This window comes from Dendrobium catenatum, unplaced genomic scaffold (genome assembly GCF_001605985.2).
Source record: "Dendrobium catenatum unplaced genomic scaffold, ASM160598v2 fragScaff_scaffold_1242, whole genome shotgun sequence".
Lineage (NCBI taxonomy): Eukaryota > Viridiplantae > Streptophyta > Magnoliopsida > Asparagales > Orchidaceae > Dendrobium > Dendrobium catenatum.
In genome coordinates, this window is record NW_021319704.1 from 229,345 (window position 1) to 244,886 (window position 15,542).

At 38.6% G+C, this 15,542-nt stretch overlaps 1 protein-coding gene across 1 annotated transcript; it reads left to right on the forward strand.

Moving 5' to 3' along the window:
- The first annotated feature begins 5,254 nt into the window (after positions 1-5,254).
- LOC110105332 (receptor-like serine/threonine-protein kinase SD1-8) lies at positions 5,255-12,845 on the forward strand. The gene is made up of 7 exons (XM_020834786.2): positions 5,255-6,529; positions 6,649-6,771; positions 6,951-7,093; positions 7,357-7,567; positions 11,595-11,832; positions 11,917-12,067; positions 12,150-12,845. The coding sequence occupies exons 1-7, from the start codon at positions 5,269-5,271 to the stop codon at positions 12,456-12,458; spliced, it is 2,436 nt and encodes an 811-aa protein (XP_020690445.1). The 5' UTR covers positions 5,255-5,268; the 3' UTR covers positions 12,459-12,845.
- The last annotated feature ends 2,697 nt before the right edge of the window (positions 12,846-15,542 follow it).

Here is a 15,542-nt window from a genome sequence, read left to right on the forward strand (position 1 = left end):
AATTTTGAGTTTAATTTTATTAATATTTTAATTTTGTTTTCAGATAAAGATTTAAAATTCTAATTCAAAATGATTCGAAAATAAATATCATTTTTAAACATTTATTTTTATTGGTATATGCAGCTAAATTTAATAGTCTGGCCTGGTCTTCCAAGTTCGTTAAATCCAGTGCTAGCTACTTGTTAACATAGTCTAGCAGTACATCTCACCTCCACTACTTGCTGCAGCTAACTAACCACATGGCTTTCGGTTTTCCACCAAAAGCAATGATTGTCTTTCGGTATTAACAGAGCATATATATGTATACTGTAGCAAACCAAGGCATCAATGAGAAAATGGCTTAACTCATCTTCTTCTTCACTTGCTCTTTCTCTAACATGTTTGCAGGTGTTTTCTTTAATTTTTGTATTAAAAAGCTGCATTAAGAAACAGATAAAAAGTCATCCTAAATAAAACCTTAGCCCATAAAACTACAACAAATTCTCCGGCTAACTGAAATAATGCATAAGAAAAATAAATTAGATTATTATTATAATAGCCGCCAAAATGCATTAGTGAATATGATCAATAGTCATCACATCTGGACTTATAACTAATTAAACCAGAAAAACCAATTAGACAATCATTGGCTACCAACAAATTTAATTGGTGGAGATTAAATACATGATAGCTATAGAAAGGCCATAAGTTGATAAATAGAAAAGCTTTCCCTCTTCTATAAAAATTATAATTAACATCATGCAATCTGTGTAGTATAAATCTCAGAAGAAAAGCTTTAGGCTTTGTTTGGGACGGCTTTCTCATTGCTTCTTAAAGCTGCTTTCTAGTATAAAAATTAAAATTTTTATACAAGAAAGCTGTTTTAAGAAGCAATAAGAAAGTCGTCCCAAACGAAGCCTTTAGTATCATGAACTTTTAAGATAGAGAAGAAATTTAAGAAAAGCCCAAAACAGAAATACTGATGGAAAATGGGAAAATTGCAAAGAGTAAATTCTTAATTTTCATCGTGACTTCAGAAAAAGATCAATAAGAAGATGAAGAATACTATAGCAAAATCACTTGTTACCGACCGACAAAATCTGTTAGTAACGACGATAATCTACATGAAATTATACATTTATGACAAATTTCCGACTGAAAAGTGTTCAACGGTAAATCACACGTCAAAAAGTCTATTCCGGTAGAAATTACTGGTGGAATTCCGACAGAAAAAGAAAAGCAGAAACGTCATTTCCCTGGTATGAGTTCCCACATTTTATCCGCCAAAATTTCCGGTGGAATTTTATCGCCGGTAGTTTCAACGGATTATCGCTAGGCTATTCCGCCGGACATATACCGACAGGTGAAATTGGCAGAGAATTCTTCAAAAATACCTGCAGCAAATTTCCACCGGAATGTTGATACTTTTTGTCATATCATTGCTTCTGACAGATTATCTGTCTGAAACATATAGCAAAAAAAAAAAAAAATAGTCCTTAGGGAAATATTTTCTACAGCATAACCTGCATTAAAAATTTCAAAACTATATTCATTTATCCATAATCATTTATACAGAATCATCATCGAACATTGAACATTAACATATAAACATAAATATTTCATATTTATTGATCATTCACCAAATAGTTTAAAATGAAATTTAAAGTTCATTCGTTTAAAACTACACAAATGTCCAAAAATAAATAACTACATATGTCCATAAATAAGAAAATAACATCTACAAATAATAAGTCTTCTCCTCTACTGAACTTGTCTGGTTTCCGCTGAACTGCTCCCTCATTTTGTGTAGTTCATCCAATAAATGAGTTTGTTGCATTTGCATCTGCACTTGCCAGCCTTCTTGTGATTTCCTGATTTTCTATAGCTCAGCTTGAAGGGTAGCTACCTGTTGGCTATATAACGACTCATGGGTACTTGCTAAGAAGCTGGAGCCATCAGATATCTGCCTCTCGTATGCATATGCTTGCAAGCCTAAACTATAAACCCTATCATGTTGTATTCATCCTATTGCTTGTGACCAAGTGCGGTAGTTAGATTATTTTGCTGATCCAACAAAAGAACCCTCACTTGCTCCTGCATGACTCTCTCAAAGTCATGTATCCTCATCCTATAAAAGTTAATAAAAATTCAAGAAATTTACACATGGCATCAAACATTACATCATCTGCAGTATAGATCAACAATTACATCATCTGGTCTTAGGTGCACTTTATTTTTATGTTAAGAATATATACATTGAAACTTTCCATCTAAGATGAAGCTGGACAATTGATAAGCTATCTAAATGAAAAAATTCACTTAATTAATGAACTCATCTGTCAATGTCTTTCATCCTTGTGCAAATTGGTTTTACATCTAACTTCTTTGATTTCTAATATTCATATTATAGCTTTCATATTATATGAAGATATTAAATATTGTTGTAACATGTGTTGAAGAAAAATAGATGGATTTCAATTTTATTTGTAAATCAAATGGTGTTATTTCATACAGGTCTCCTATTAATGAAAAAACAAGCACCCTCCCAACATCTCCCTCGTTTAGGAAAAATATAAAGAGTCTTAGCCTGCCCGCCATGTCAAAAAAGAAGTGTACTCTCGGTGTCGAATGACACCGCGACTGTGGCCTTCAATCCTTCCACTCCAAGAAAGATGTGTATAAGTCTTCAACGGGGTACCTGTTTGAAAACACAATCTAAGAAAGAGATATTCTAACAAGTTTATCAACATAAGTCAAATATAATACCTCTACAGCTTTCTTAACATAAACAAAATCTAATACATCTACTTTCCTAATTAGTTCATCGAGAGCGAGGAGGCTAAAGTTTTATCTAAGCATTCTCATCTCTTTACCACACAATAGGCACGATGCATTTCTCCACTTCTTAACATAAATCAAATCTAATACTTTTCTATCACACAATAGATACAATGCATTCCTTCACTTCAACCATCCAACTTGAATTCTACTAATAATATCTCCATCTATTTCACAATTACTTTCAACAATAGATCCAAGATATCTAAAATGTGTACTCTTATTATTAACTTAATCTCCCAATGTCTACCAAGAATAAAGAAAACCTAATGTTTGAACTCCCTCTCTAGTTTTATTAAGGAGAAGAATATCATCATAATGACTTCCAAATGTCTACCGAGAACATCCATGAACAAAGAAAAACTAATGTGCGACTTACAATGGCGGATTGATGGAGGCATCGGCGGAGAACATCGGTGGAAGAGGCATGTCGGCGATGGAGGCACATCGACAATGGAGGCACGTCAGCGATTGAGGTGTTGGTGTCGACGAAGGTGAGTGCGATAGCGAAATATAATGAAATGAGAAGAGCATCGGTGTAGAAATGGAAATAGGGCTCTTTCCCGCAGGTTTTCGTTGAGTTTAAGTAAGCCGTCGAAAATTCAATCGGAAGTTCTGTCGGTATTTTCCAGTGTAAATTTCACTAGCATTAAACGCACGCCGACTTTGCACACTCTGGCGGTTAGACCAACGGTTTTTCCACTGGTAAATTTTTGACATTTTCTCGCCGAAAAGCCGTTGCTTATTTTTTGACGGAATATTCACCGAGTAGACCACTACTTATACCGGCAAGCAAATATACACCGAAAATTCCACCGGTAAACGAACATTTTCTTCTAGTGGAAGCTTTTTTAATGACTCTTTCAAAACCCTTCTTCCCGTGAAGCGGGTGAAACTGAAAAGATTGTGGTCATATTCTCTCAGATATTAGCAACACACAAATATAAGCATAGCACAAAATTAGAAAAATTAGAAAAAAAAAAAGTTCAACCAGCTATTTATAGACCAAACACTTGAGGGCTTGTATTGCATATGCAAGGAAACATTTAATTTAGGCATTGTTATGAAATATAAGAACCAACAAAAGCACCACATTTCAAAAATAAGTTTAACTAACTATTTATAAGAACCAACATTCAAAAATTACTTGATTTTGAACAAACTATTACATATTAATATAGAATGTTTAATTAAGGCAATGTCATAAAATTTATTATTGAACAAAATTTTTGATAATAACCATTGACGAATTGTTTTTAGAAAGAAATATAATTAGTGTCATGGAGTATTCGCGACGGGAGAAAAATATAAAGCTTAACGTCTTAGCTTTATACGAAAATCCGGCATGAAATCAGATAAGAGAGAGGGTGTACATCATTTGAACCCGGGTCAGTTCCGAATTCGACCCGAACCCAACCCGTGATCCGAAATTGACACGCCTAGTGGAAATTGTTTATGGTGGGTTGGTTGGCCAATAGACATATCAAGGAGTTTGCTTCATGGCCACAAGGAGATGTGGATCTCTATCTCCGGCTACCTTTTGCTGATTTGAGTATGATCTTTAGGCAGTAATTAAATACTATATATATATATATATATTTGGTGGAAAATTTCTATCTGTACGTCACGTGGCTAATGCATACTAATAGGATCATCATATCGAATGTTAATTAATCCAGCAAGTGGAAAATTTTTGACCACTTCAACTTAAAAGGATTGAAATCACAATCCATGAAAAGAACTTTTCCCCCACTGCTTTAATTCGGCGTTTACTAGTCTTCCTCCTTAATGGTAATCTGCTTCGGTGCATTATACACCGTCAGCTGCCACGTCGTGCCAATTCAGAGCCTCAATTCTGAAAAAGAATGAAGTAAAAAAAAAAAAAAAATGTCATGTAAAAATAATGTTTTTGAATTGTTTAGATGATTGTAAGAATAATTTGTGATATTATTTTTTTTAATTTGATTTGAAGTAAAGTTAATGGGATATAAACGCAAAGAAGTTATCATCTGGGTGGCCGACGGTGACAGGGTGGCCGGCGGTGTTGGTATGGCTAGGTAGGCTAGCGAGCAACGGTGGAGGTTGCCCTAGATGGTGGCAATGGTGGTGAGTTTGCAATATATTTGAAAATAGCTTTAATTGAAAGAATTCAAAATACACCCAAAAAATTTAGATGGTGTATTTCAAATGAACTAAAATTTAAATTTAATTTTTTTAATTCAAATTAAACATCAATATTTTTAAAATCTTTGTATTTAGCGTATTTCTTTGCAAGCAATCAAACAGCCCCTATAGTAAATAATCTATGTAGCATTCTTAAACGACGACTTTCGTCCCCAGAGAAACTTAATAAATCTTAAAAAAAAAAAATTGATTAAATAAAAAAACTTATACATCTCCTATTAATTGTATAACACATTCCTTATGAGCCTACAATTAGAATTCGGAGGCATGGGAATGTTCCTCCTCCTCATCCTCCTCCTCTCCTCGAACCTCATCCACCACTCCGCCCCCACCGACACCATCACTCCGTCCCAACCTCTCGCCGCAGGACAAACCCTCATCTCCGCCAGAGGCACTTTCGAACTAGGATTCTTCAACGCCACCGCAACTTCCAGCTCTTTCATAGGCATATGGTATCACAAAGTTCCCATTCGCAAAATCGTCTGGGTCGCTAACCGCAAATCTCCGATCACCGCCCAAAATGCCTCTTTTTTTCTAACCACTGACGGCAATATTCTCATCACAGCCGGCGATGTCAAAAGCGGCGGCATCAGAACCGTTTGGTCGACGAACACCTCCGGCTTAAAAATTCCATCTTTGAAACTCCTCGACTCAGGCAACCTTGTGTTGACTGACAGTGGATCAAATGCCATTATTTGGGCGAGCTTTGACTACCCTTCCGACACTTTACTCCCCAATATGGAACTCGGATTAGACTTAAAACGTCACCTTGAAATGCAGCTCATGTCCTGGAAATCTCCCGACGACCCCTCCATAGGCTGGTACACCTTCGGTGTTCGCCAAACCGGTTCACCGGAGCTCATACTCAAGAACGGTTCAAACATTGAGTATCGAACTGGGCCATGGACCGGAGTTTCTTGGAGCGGCCTTCCCCAAGTCTCGGAAAACCACTTCATTTGCGCCTTTGTGGTTCAACCCGACAAAGTTTTCTACACATACGATACGGTTAATACATCTGCAATGACTTTAACACTCGTCGATCCGAACGGCCGTTTGCAACGGTTGGTATGGCTCGGCGGCCAGTGGAAGATGTACGTCACGCTGCAGCAGGACAATTGTGACCGGTACGGTACTTGCGGGGCGTTCGGGATATGCAACGTGGATTATCCTGAAGGGATTTGCAAGTGTTTACAGGGGTTTGAACCGAGGACGATGGTGGATTGGACGTTGAGGGATTATTCTGGCGGGTGTAAGAGGAGAACGAAGTTGGCTTGCTCAGGAGGAGGGGATGGCTTTGTTACGGTGAGTGCGGTGAAGCCGCCGGACACGGAGAACGTAACGGTGGTTGCTGGCCTAGGAGTGAAGGACTGTGGTGCTTTGTGTTTGGGGAAATGTTCGTGCGTGGCTTATGTTGTGCTTGGTGGGAATTGTTTGTGGTGGGCTGGTCAGCTAATGGACACCAAGCAGTTTGCTCAAGGAACTCAAGGAGGTGTGGATCTCTATCTCCGGCTAGCTGCCGCTGATTTGGGTATGCTCTTTTGGCCTTATTTAAATAGTACGGACGTATTAGCCATTGCTAATTAAATACTCTTTACAAAACATATCCTATTTGCTACGCCGCCGTTGACGTAAGAATTTTTTATGTAGATTCAGCAGAAAGTGCCTCAAGCAAGAGGAAGCATATAGTTGCAGTAGTCATCCCATTGGGGCTAGCTTTTATCATATTCTCTTGCTATGGGATATACACAATAAGAAAAAAAAGAAAGCAGAGTAAGTTATATATAAAGATGTACCTTCAAAATTTGTTTTTTTATTTGTAATGATAGAAATTGTTTAAATAGCTCCAAATTCTAAAGAATTATATGTGGTTTAATATGATTTTTGAACTTAAAATAATTTTTAGTTATCACAGAACTTTTACTATTGACTGTTTAAAACTTGTTGGCTAGGTGTAGCACATGGTTATGCCACAGAGAGCATAAGAAAAGAGACGGAACTTCCCGTATTTGATATGTCTGTAATTGAGATTGCTACAAATAACTTTTCTGAGGGAAATAAACTTGGACAGGGAGGATTTGGCCCTGTTTATAAGGTTACTTTGCCACTCATCATTTAACCATTTAGTCTACTAACAACATTTTGAATAAACATGAAAATTCGCTGAGCTAAAGTTAGTTCTCTCCAACATCTCTACTCCCATCTCCATTCCATTTTCATGTTTGATAAGAAATGCTTGTAACATTTAGCTATTGTTCATACAATATCTAATATTCTATTTTATCCCCCATTAAGATGCAAAAGTTGGAAGATGTAAATATGCAATGTTTGAAGCTTCTTGAATGTTGAAATTTGCAGGGTCATTTAGAAGATGGACAAGAGATTGCTGTCAAGAGATTATCTAGAAATTCAGTTCAAGGGTTGGACGAGTTCATGAATGAGGTTATGTTAATTGCAAAACTTCAGCACAGGAATCTAGTTCGTCTTCTTGGCTGCTGCATTCAGGGAGAGGAAAGGTTATTGATTTATGAGTACATGCCCAACAAAAGTTTGGATTCTTCCATATTCGGTTAGTTCCAAACACTACTAAAAATGTCCTACTTATTTTCTTTGATGAATTATAATATCATCTATGTAATAGCGCCGAACAATTTAACTAAATGGACATGTTGATTGTAGTGAAATGATGTAGGTGAGTTAAGCTCCTTGTAGGATTTAAGTAATTTATGTTCCGAATTTGTTGTTTGGATCAAAGTCTTTATTACCATTAGAATATGTGGCTTTATGATTTATTTGATGGGGCTACGAGGACATATAGCACTATGTATTTGTTTTCTTTATTTTTATAAGAAATTCTAATTACTTGCCTAGTTATTGGACATAAGTAAGATTTTTCATTTGTTAATTTGCTAGCACAAAGACTATCCAATTGTAGTATTTGTGCTTGTGCATTTACATTTACTAGCCCAAGTTGGCAGTTGAAAGATGTGTGCATAAGGTTGTAAGACCTTTGTCCACTAGCAAGTGGCTAAAAGTTGGCTAATCTTTGCTTGAGTATTTTTTGATTGATGCGAAACAAAAGAACTGAAACATTTACTTCAATGTGTTGGATGGTTCATTGTGACCAAGCAATTTATAAAGCATGCCTAAGAGGTTGAAATAATAATGCATTTCTTCTATGCATTGATAAATAATGTCAATAAATGTTCAAAAGAGTGGTATTTGTCAGTAGATGCAAATATATTTTTGTTGCGGACTAGAATATATGCGGCGATAGAGTTAGAAAATTTCTATCTCAACGTTATACGGATATCTAGCACACAAACATGAGAGAAATAACACCAGGATTTTTACGTGGAAAATCTTGGAAAGGGAAAAAATCATGGGCCACGCTCAGTTGAAATAATTCCACTAGTGTTTGTTTGAGGTACAAGAGGCTGACTCGTCCTTAAAATTTAGGACGATCAGATTACAATGAATCTCTTCAGGATTGAAAATCAGTTACAACGTCGAGCAGAGTTTCGGCATCACTTGGAGATTGGGCGGAATGTTGGTTTCCTTCGGAGGTCGGGTAGAATTATTGCGTCGTTCCGAAGTTGAGTAGAATTCCGGCATCGGACAGAACTCTAGCATCCCTTAAGCGTCGGACATAACTCCGGTGTCATTCGGAAGTCTGGCAAAATTCCAACGTCTGACAGAACTCCGGCGTCACTTGGGAAGAGTTCCGACATCCCTCGGGCGTCCGACAAAATTCCAGCGTCACTCGGACGGTCGGTGTCACGACCCGACCCGATCCGGGACTGATCCCGCTCGCACCGGGTCGCGACCAGAACGAACAGACTGACCAGGATCTGGTTATGGAATTTGATTCGGAACTGAATCTTCCAAAACTCAAACAGACACACAAACACAGAGCTACTATGAATCATCAAACACAGCGGAACAAAACATCTATATTTTATTTTCCTTTTCCTCAAAACAATCATCTACAAATACAGTACATGGCTTTTAACCAGAAAGAAAGACAGAACAGAAAAGCCATGACTGTACAAAAATCAAAAGGTACAAAAATACCTATACTGATCAGACTCTGAAATCTAATCCTGGACTTCCTTCCCTTTCCCAGAACCTGAAAACCACCAGAAAACAAGAGTGAGCTCAACAGCTCAGCAAAGCGACAAACCTCCAATCAAAATTCTCAGCACCAGAATAATAGAATTCATCGGATCTGGAATATAACAGATATTTCTCCAACTTGAGCTCATCTAAGTTTTCCCCAGACACTAACTGAATCTCATAGGATTCAGGCCCCTTATAACTCCCTTTTTATAGCATATACAGATAGCATATTAATTCAGAAGAAATCTGGACAAATCAGAAATCAGACAAAAATCGGGCAGCACAACGGCAGTATACGGAATTTACACAATTTTTCCTGAAAATCACAATTTACCAAATTTGCACATAATATAGATAATAACATTTCAGAACATTTATTCTACTGCACAGACAATTTTCAATTACACAGAAAAATCCAATCGACTAAAAACATCGTCGAATTAAAAATACCCGGACAAAAATCTTCAGAAAATAACCAAAATGTGCACACTCAGCACGTCAACAATATACAGAAAATTACACGGTAAAAACTGAACCAATCGAAAGATACGGATGAAAATCACTAACGGAAACAAAATCCGAACAGAAAATACCGCCAAACACGACGGTTCTGAAAATTGAGAAAGGCGGAATGTGCCTTACCTTGCGTACAGCAATATCTCGAACAGTCTCGTCGGACAAAAACGGCTCCGCGTCGCCCGAAAATCAACTTTTCCAAAATTCACCTCGACTTTCTCTCTCCTCGGCTGATATTTTCGTTTTATAAAAATTTTTCTCTCTCTTCAAAATGACTGATTTCAGCTTTATAATACACAGATCGGCCCGGCCGATCGCCTGATCGGCCCGGCCGATCAGACCAAATTGGATCGTCCTGGACGGTTCCCAGAACTATTTTCCGGCCGATATTTTGAACAGTGCCAATCGGCCTGGCCGATGCCTAAATCGGTCTAGACGATGCTTACAGAAAAACACCTGGAGCAAATCTGGGCAAATTCTGGAGCAATTTAACTACTGATCGTCCCAGGACGATCCCAGATCGTCCTGGACGATCCTGGAGCAGATTTTGATATTACAGTCGGGCAGAACTCCGACGGTGGTCGAGGAGTTATTCCCTCCTATCCTTCTCTTCTCTTCTTCTTCTCTTCTGTTCTCTTCTTCTTGCTTGGCTCCTCCTCTTATGAGAAATGAGAGGTCTATTTATAGATATTTTGGAGTGGAATGGCTTGTAAATAGGCGAGAGATCAGGGGTAAATAGGGAGTGATTGGATGGGCTGCCGATATTGAATCCTTTTATCATGGACTGTTCATCAGGCATTTGAAGGTCTTAATGATGTCAGAATTCGGCGATCTTGGGCTTGTTGGATTCGTCTCATTGAGCTGCTCGATTCGACTATAAGCACGTCATGCTTGGAAACCGTTTGGTAACTCAAATTGTTGTTTGTACTTTCCAACAACACATCGGGTTTTTGATTTGGACTCATTTGGGCTCGGATTGAGTCGAATTTGGTGTCGTTGGGTTCGTATTTCCGAGATGCTCAGTTTGTCTATAAGTTTGTTGAAATCGGAGTTCACGTGATTCCGGATTTAACTTTTGAAGTTTCAAGATTGATTTTGCCTCGAGATTCATGCCGGATCAAGATGATTTTTTGAGGATATATCAATTTTCAATCTCAAAGTGGTTAAATAATTTATGAACATTTAGGCATACCCGATTCTTTAGAGGCGAACGAGTAAGAAGATATACCTTCTTTTCATTTCTAGATACTGTTATGACCCTTGTTGGAGGAAGAAGCTCTTCTTGAGCTTTCATGCAAGAGAGGAGAGGGGGGGAGGAGAGGCATAGAGGGATAACATGAATGATAAAATTCCTTTACTAATTGAGCTTACAAGGGGCGTACCTTTACATCAACCTACACATCCTATTTATAGATTTACATTGATAAGATGTCAATGTGAATCAACCTAATCTAAAACGGACCAATTTACAACAAATACCAATAAAAGAGATACTTCATTTTCAACCCACCTCAGGCTTCTTGGTCTTAATTCAAGAAGTTCAGAATAAAGCAAGGATTTTTTTTTTCCTTGTTCCTTTTTTTTTGGGCTTACATAAATAACACTAGCCTTATTCAATCACTAAATGGTCTTACTATAGTCTTATTTATTCATAGCTCTATTTAAAACTGGATGGATTTTATATATTCAAACTCCTGAAAAAAGCATTCTATAACCAGGAGAGTCGTCCAACTTCTGCTGGTCTTTTTGTAAGCTTCTAATTTCTTTGAAAAGAAATTTTTTGAAAATCAGTCATGGTATTATGTAGTATCATGGCCAATAATATTATCTGTTTATGTTGTACATATTATGTACCTCTTCTAATATTTGAGAATTATGTTGCCTTCAAATAAATTTTTATGTTTTTTATCAACTATTTCTTTCCCCTTGTAATGTTAAACTAAAATAACATATTAAAGCAGATAAAGCTGTCAGCTCTCAGTTGGATTGGCAAAAACGATTTGTTATAATTCTTGGAATAGCACGAGGACTTCTCTATCTTCATCAAGATTCCAGATTAAAAATTATTCACAGAGATCTCAAGGTTAGCAATATTCTTCTCGACAAGGAGTTGAATCCCAAAATTTCAGATTTTGGCTTGGCAAGGATTGTTGGAGGAGACCAAATGCAAGAAAGCACACAAAAAGTGGTCGGCACATTGTAAGTTATCTATCACTCTCTATTTCACTAGCTATGGTATGAACCTTCTGCATATCTTATAACTCACATATATTTATATGACAGTGGATACATGTCGCCTGAGTATGCAATGCATGGTATATTTTCAGTAAAATCTGATGTCTATAGCTTTGGAGTTATTGTACTTGAAATCCTTACTGGTAAGAAGAATAGTGTATTTGATCCAAATGAAAGCCGTGTAAGCCTAATAGGACATGTAAGTATTATTAGAGAAGAGAAATCAATTTACATGTTGGCTTTTATTTTAAACCAGTTAAAATTTAAGAATGCTTGTGCAGGCCTGGACGTTATGGTCAGAAAATAAATCCCTTGAGTTGGTCGATGATGCGCTGAATTATGGCTATCATGAGCAAGAAGTTCTGCGATGTATGCAGGTCGGTCTCCTTTGTGTGCAAGAAGGGAGTGAAGATAGGCCTACAATGGCTTCAGTGGTTTTGATGTTGAGCAGTGAAACCATGACATTGCCTCAACCTAAGAGGCCTGGTTTCTATCTCAAAGATGATTATGAAGTACCAGATTTCTCAACGTCTGATCCTATCGATTGTACCATAAATGATATCACTCTTACAATGATCTATGGTAGATAGAGAAGCAAAACCAAAATCTATTAATAGCCGGGGTGGTATAAATGATAGTGATAATGTGGCTGGCTCCCAACTAATTAATCAAGATGTTGCCGATGTATGGACTATTTTTTCCATAGCCGTTGTATATTTCAAGATTATGGTAGGCAGGAAGTTGTGGCTACTTCTCAAAAGTGATTTTCTTCGGCTTGATGTGTTTGTTATTTGTTCTGCTTTTATGACTTATAGGCAACGTAAGTGCTACAGTTGCTTTATATTGCTCTTTGGTTTATGATTTGTTTAGGTATTTCAATAAAGTTGAGCTTGATTTGGCTTGCAGTTAACTCCCTATTGTAAATCGAAAAATATTTCTCATGCAGATTGAAAAATACTTTTCTTGTTGTTTAGTTTGGTTTGGTTTTGGCTTGCAGTCGACTCCCCATTGTATATCAAATGTTGCAGCCAATAAATTTCTAATGAAGTTGATGGTTTGAGATATATTGATAGTTTGATAGCCCGAAAGTCAATCAATAGCTTGCCTTGAGAATCAGCCCTTGAATAGTCGTCAAGATCGACTCCATAAATAGGAGTGGCTAGGGCCAAGCATTAGGTTTTACTCGCCTATCAAGATGAGTTTTTTTATCATAGTCGTTTTGCTGTGGAAGCAATAGAACAGGGAAAACGCAGAAGACAATGCAAAGGAATTCTCAATAAAACAGTAACATTACTGTGGATAATCAAAGGTATCAAAAGACTGCCTAGCTCAAGCTCATCTCCCGGTATAAGAGAAGCTTCAGCATACTACAAAAAGTGCAGCAACTATGAAAAAGGAAAAAGTACTACAGTCCTTTAGTTAGTTATAAAAGTAGTAGGGAATTATGCTAAATAACAGAAAAAGCAGTCTAAGGGTATAGTGGTTGTGCGGCACACTATAAGCAAGGCATGTAATGAGATAGGTAGAGAAGTTCCACATCAATCTCCTCCACTTCGGAAGAATTCGTGTCTGACGATTTGACCTCGATGGCGGCGGTGTCGGCCGGATAATAAGGGCTGAGATCAGCCACATTGAACGTGGCAGAAGTGAGGATATCCGGTGGTAGGTCCAGCACATAGGCATTGTCGCTGATCTTGTGCTTGATAGCGAATGGTCCAAGCTTTCTGGGATTAAGCTTGGAGTAAGTTCCCGTGGGCCAACGCTCTTTCCTGAACAGTGCCATCACCAATTCTCCTGTTTGAAAGACTTTGGTGCGGCGGTGTGCATCCGCTGTCTGTTTGTAGGCGTCGTTCGAAGCTTGGAGTGTGCTGCGGACGTTGTCTAGCATGGCTTTGAAGTCCCCCGTAAGCTTGGCAGCCGCCGAGTTGTGACATTTTGGGATGACAGCAATGTCTACAACATGGTTAGGTGGCTTAGTGTATACAATATTAAAAGGACACATACCCGTAGATTGATTTGTAATGGAATTATAAGCAAACTCGGCTTGGCTGAGAATGTCGTCCCACTTTTTCGGATGATCCTGCACCAAACATCGGAGCATGTTGCCAAGAGTGCGATTTACTACCTCCGTCTGTCCATCAGTCTGTGGATGGTATGCGGAGCTCAGCTTGATCTCAGTTTGTATTTGTTTCCATAACTCCCTCCAGAAGTGGCTAACGAACTTCACATCCCGGTCGGAGGTAATGCTTCGGGGAAGCCCGTGTAGTCGTATGATCTCCCTAAAAAAGAGACGAGCAATGCCGAGGGCATCTGATGTCTTTTTACAGGCTATGAAGTGAGCCATCTTCGAAAACCTATCCACCACCACCATGATGGAATCAACCCCCCTCTTCGTCCGCGGCAAGCCCAGTATGAAATCCATGCTGAGATCCTCCCAAATAGACACCGGTACAGGTAACGGACAATAGAGTCCGGTGTTTTGACTACTTCCCTTGTACAACTGACAGACTGGGTATCGCTGCACATATATGGTAAAATCTTTGCGTAAATGGGACCAAAAAAACCATGTTTTCATTTGCTCAATAATTTTTTCTCTGCCCAAGTGAGCTGCCAATCCACCCGCATGCATTTCGGTGATCAACTGAAGCCGAACAGAGGAATCTGGGATGCACAGGGAATTGCCTTTAAATAAGTAGCCGTGCCTCAAGGTGTAATCACCTGTTTGTTGCCCAGCCGAGCAACTTTGCCAAGGAATAGCAAAGTCTTTATCTGTACAATAAATCTCTTTCTAGCTCTCCATGCCCGTGATTTCCGTTTGCAACTTGGTTAATAATGCTGACCGTCGGCTCAAAGCGTCAGCGACACGGTTTTGTTGACCGGACTTGTGTTTAAGTATGAAACTGAATTTTTGTAGAAAAATAACCCATCTTGCGTGCATCCGGTTGATACTCTTCTGTGTGCTTAAAAACTGTAATGCTTGGTGGTCGCTGCACAAGACGAAATCATGGTGTAATAGGTAATGCTCCCACTGCTTCAAGGCCCGGACGACCGCGTATAACTCCTGCTCATAGACAGACCATTTCTGTCTAGTTGGGCTCAATTTTTCACTAAAGAACTCGACGGGCTTGCCGTCTTGGGACAGTACAGCTCCAATCCCCACGGCCGAGGCATCGGTGTCTACGTGGAATGCTTTGTTGAAGTCCGGTGCTGTAAGAACAGGGGCGGAGCTAAGGGCCGTCTTGATGGTGTCGAAGCTTCGCTGCTGATCATCCCCCCAACGGAAATGGCTTGACCGCAAACAATCAGTTATAGAGGCCATGATTACGCTAAATCCGCGAATAAATCTCCTATAGAAATTAGCTAAACCATGGAAGCTTCTGATTTCAGTTATTGTCCGGGGTTGTGGCCACTGTTGAATTGCTGAAACTTTATTTGGATCCATGCTGATGCCGTTTGCAGAAACAATGAACCCAAGGAAGTGCACGGCTGATGTAGCGAATTCACACTTGGACTTATTTAAGTATAATTTATGACTTTGAAGCAGCTCAAAAACACTTCTCAAGTGTTCCCAATGATCTTCCGGTGACGCACTGAACACCAAAATGTCGTCGAAGTAAACGACGCAACACTTGCCCAACAACGGTTTTAGAATTTCAGACATTAGTCGCAGTAAA

What these genes read in the sequence shown, in the direction of transcription:
- LOC110105332 (XM_020834786.2), top strand. Translation starts at nt 5,269, where the DNA reads ATGGGAATGTTCCTCCTCCTCATCCTCCTCCTCTCCTCGAACCTCATC. An exon ending in AAGAAAAAAAAGAAAGCAGA is followed by an intron (nt 6,772 to 6,950) that starts GTAAGTTATATA and finishes CTTGTTGGCTAG; the next exon opens with GTGTAGCACATGGTTATGCC. An exon ending in GTGTAAGCCTAATAGGACAT is followed by an intron (nt 12,068 to 12,149) that starts GTAAGTATTATT and finishes ATGCTTGTGCAG; the next exon opens with GCCTGGACGTTATGGTCAGA.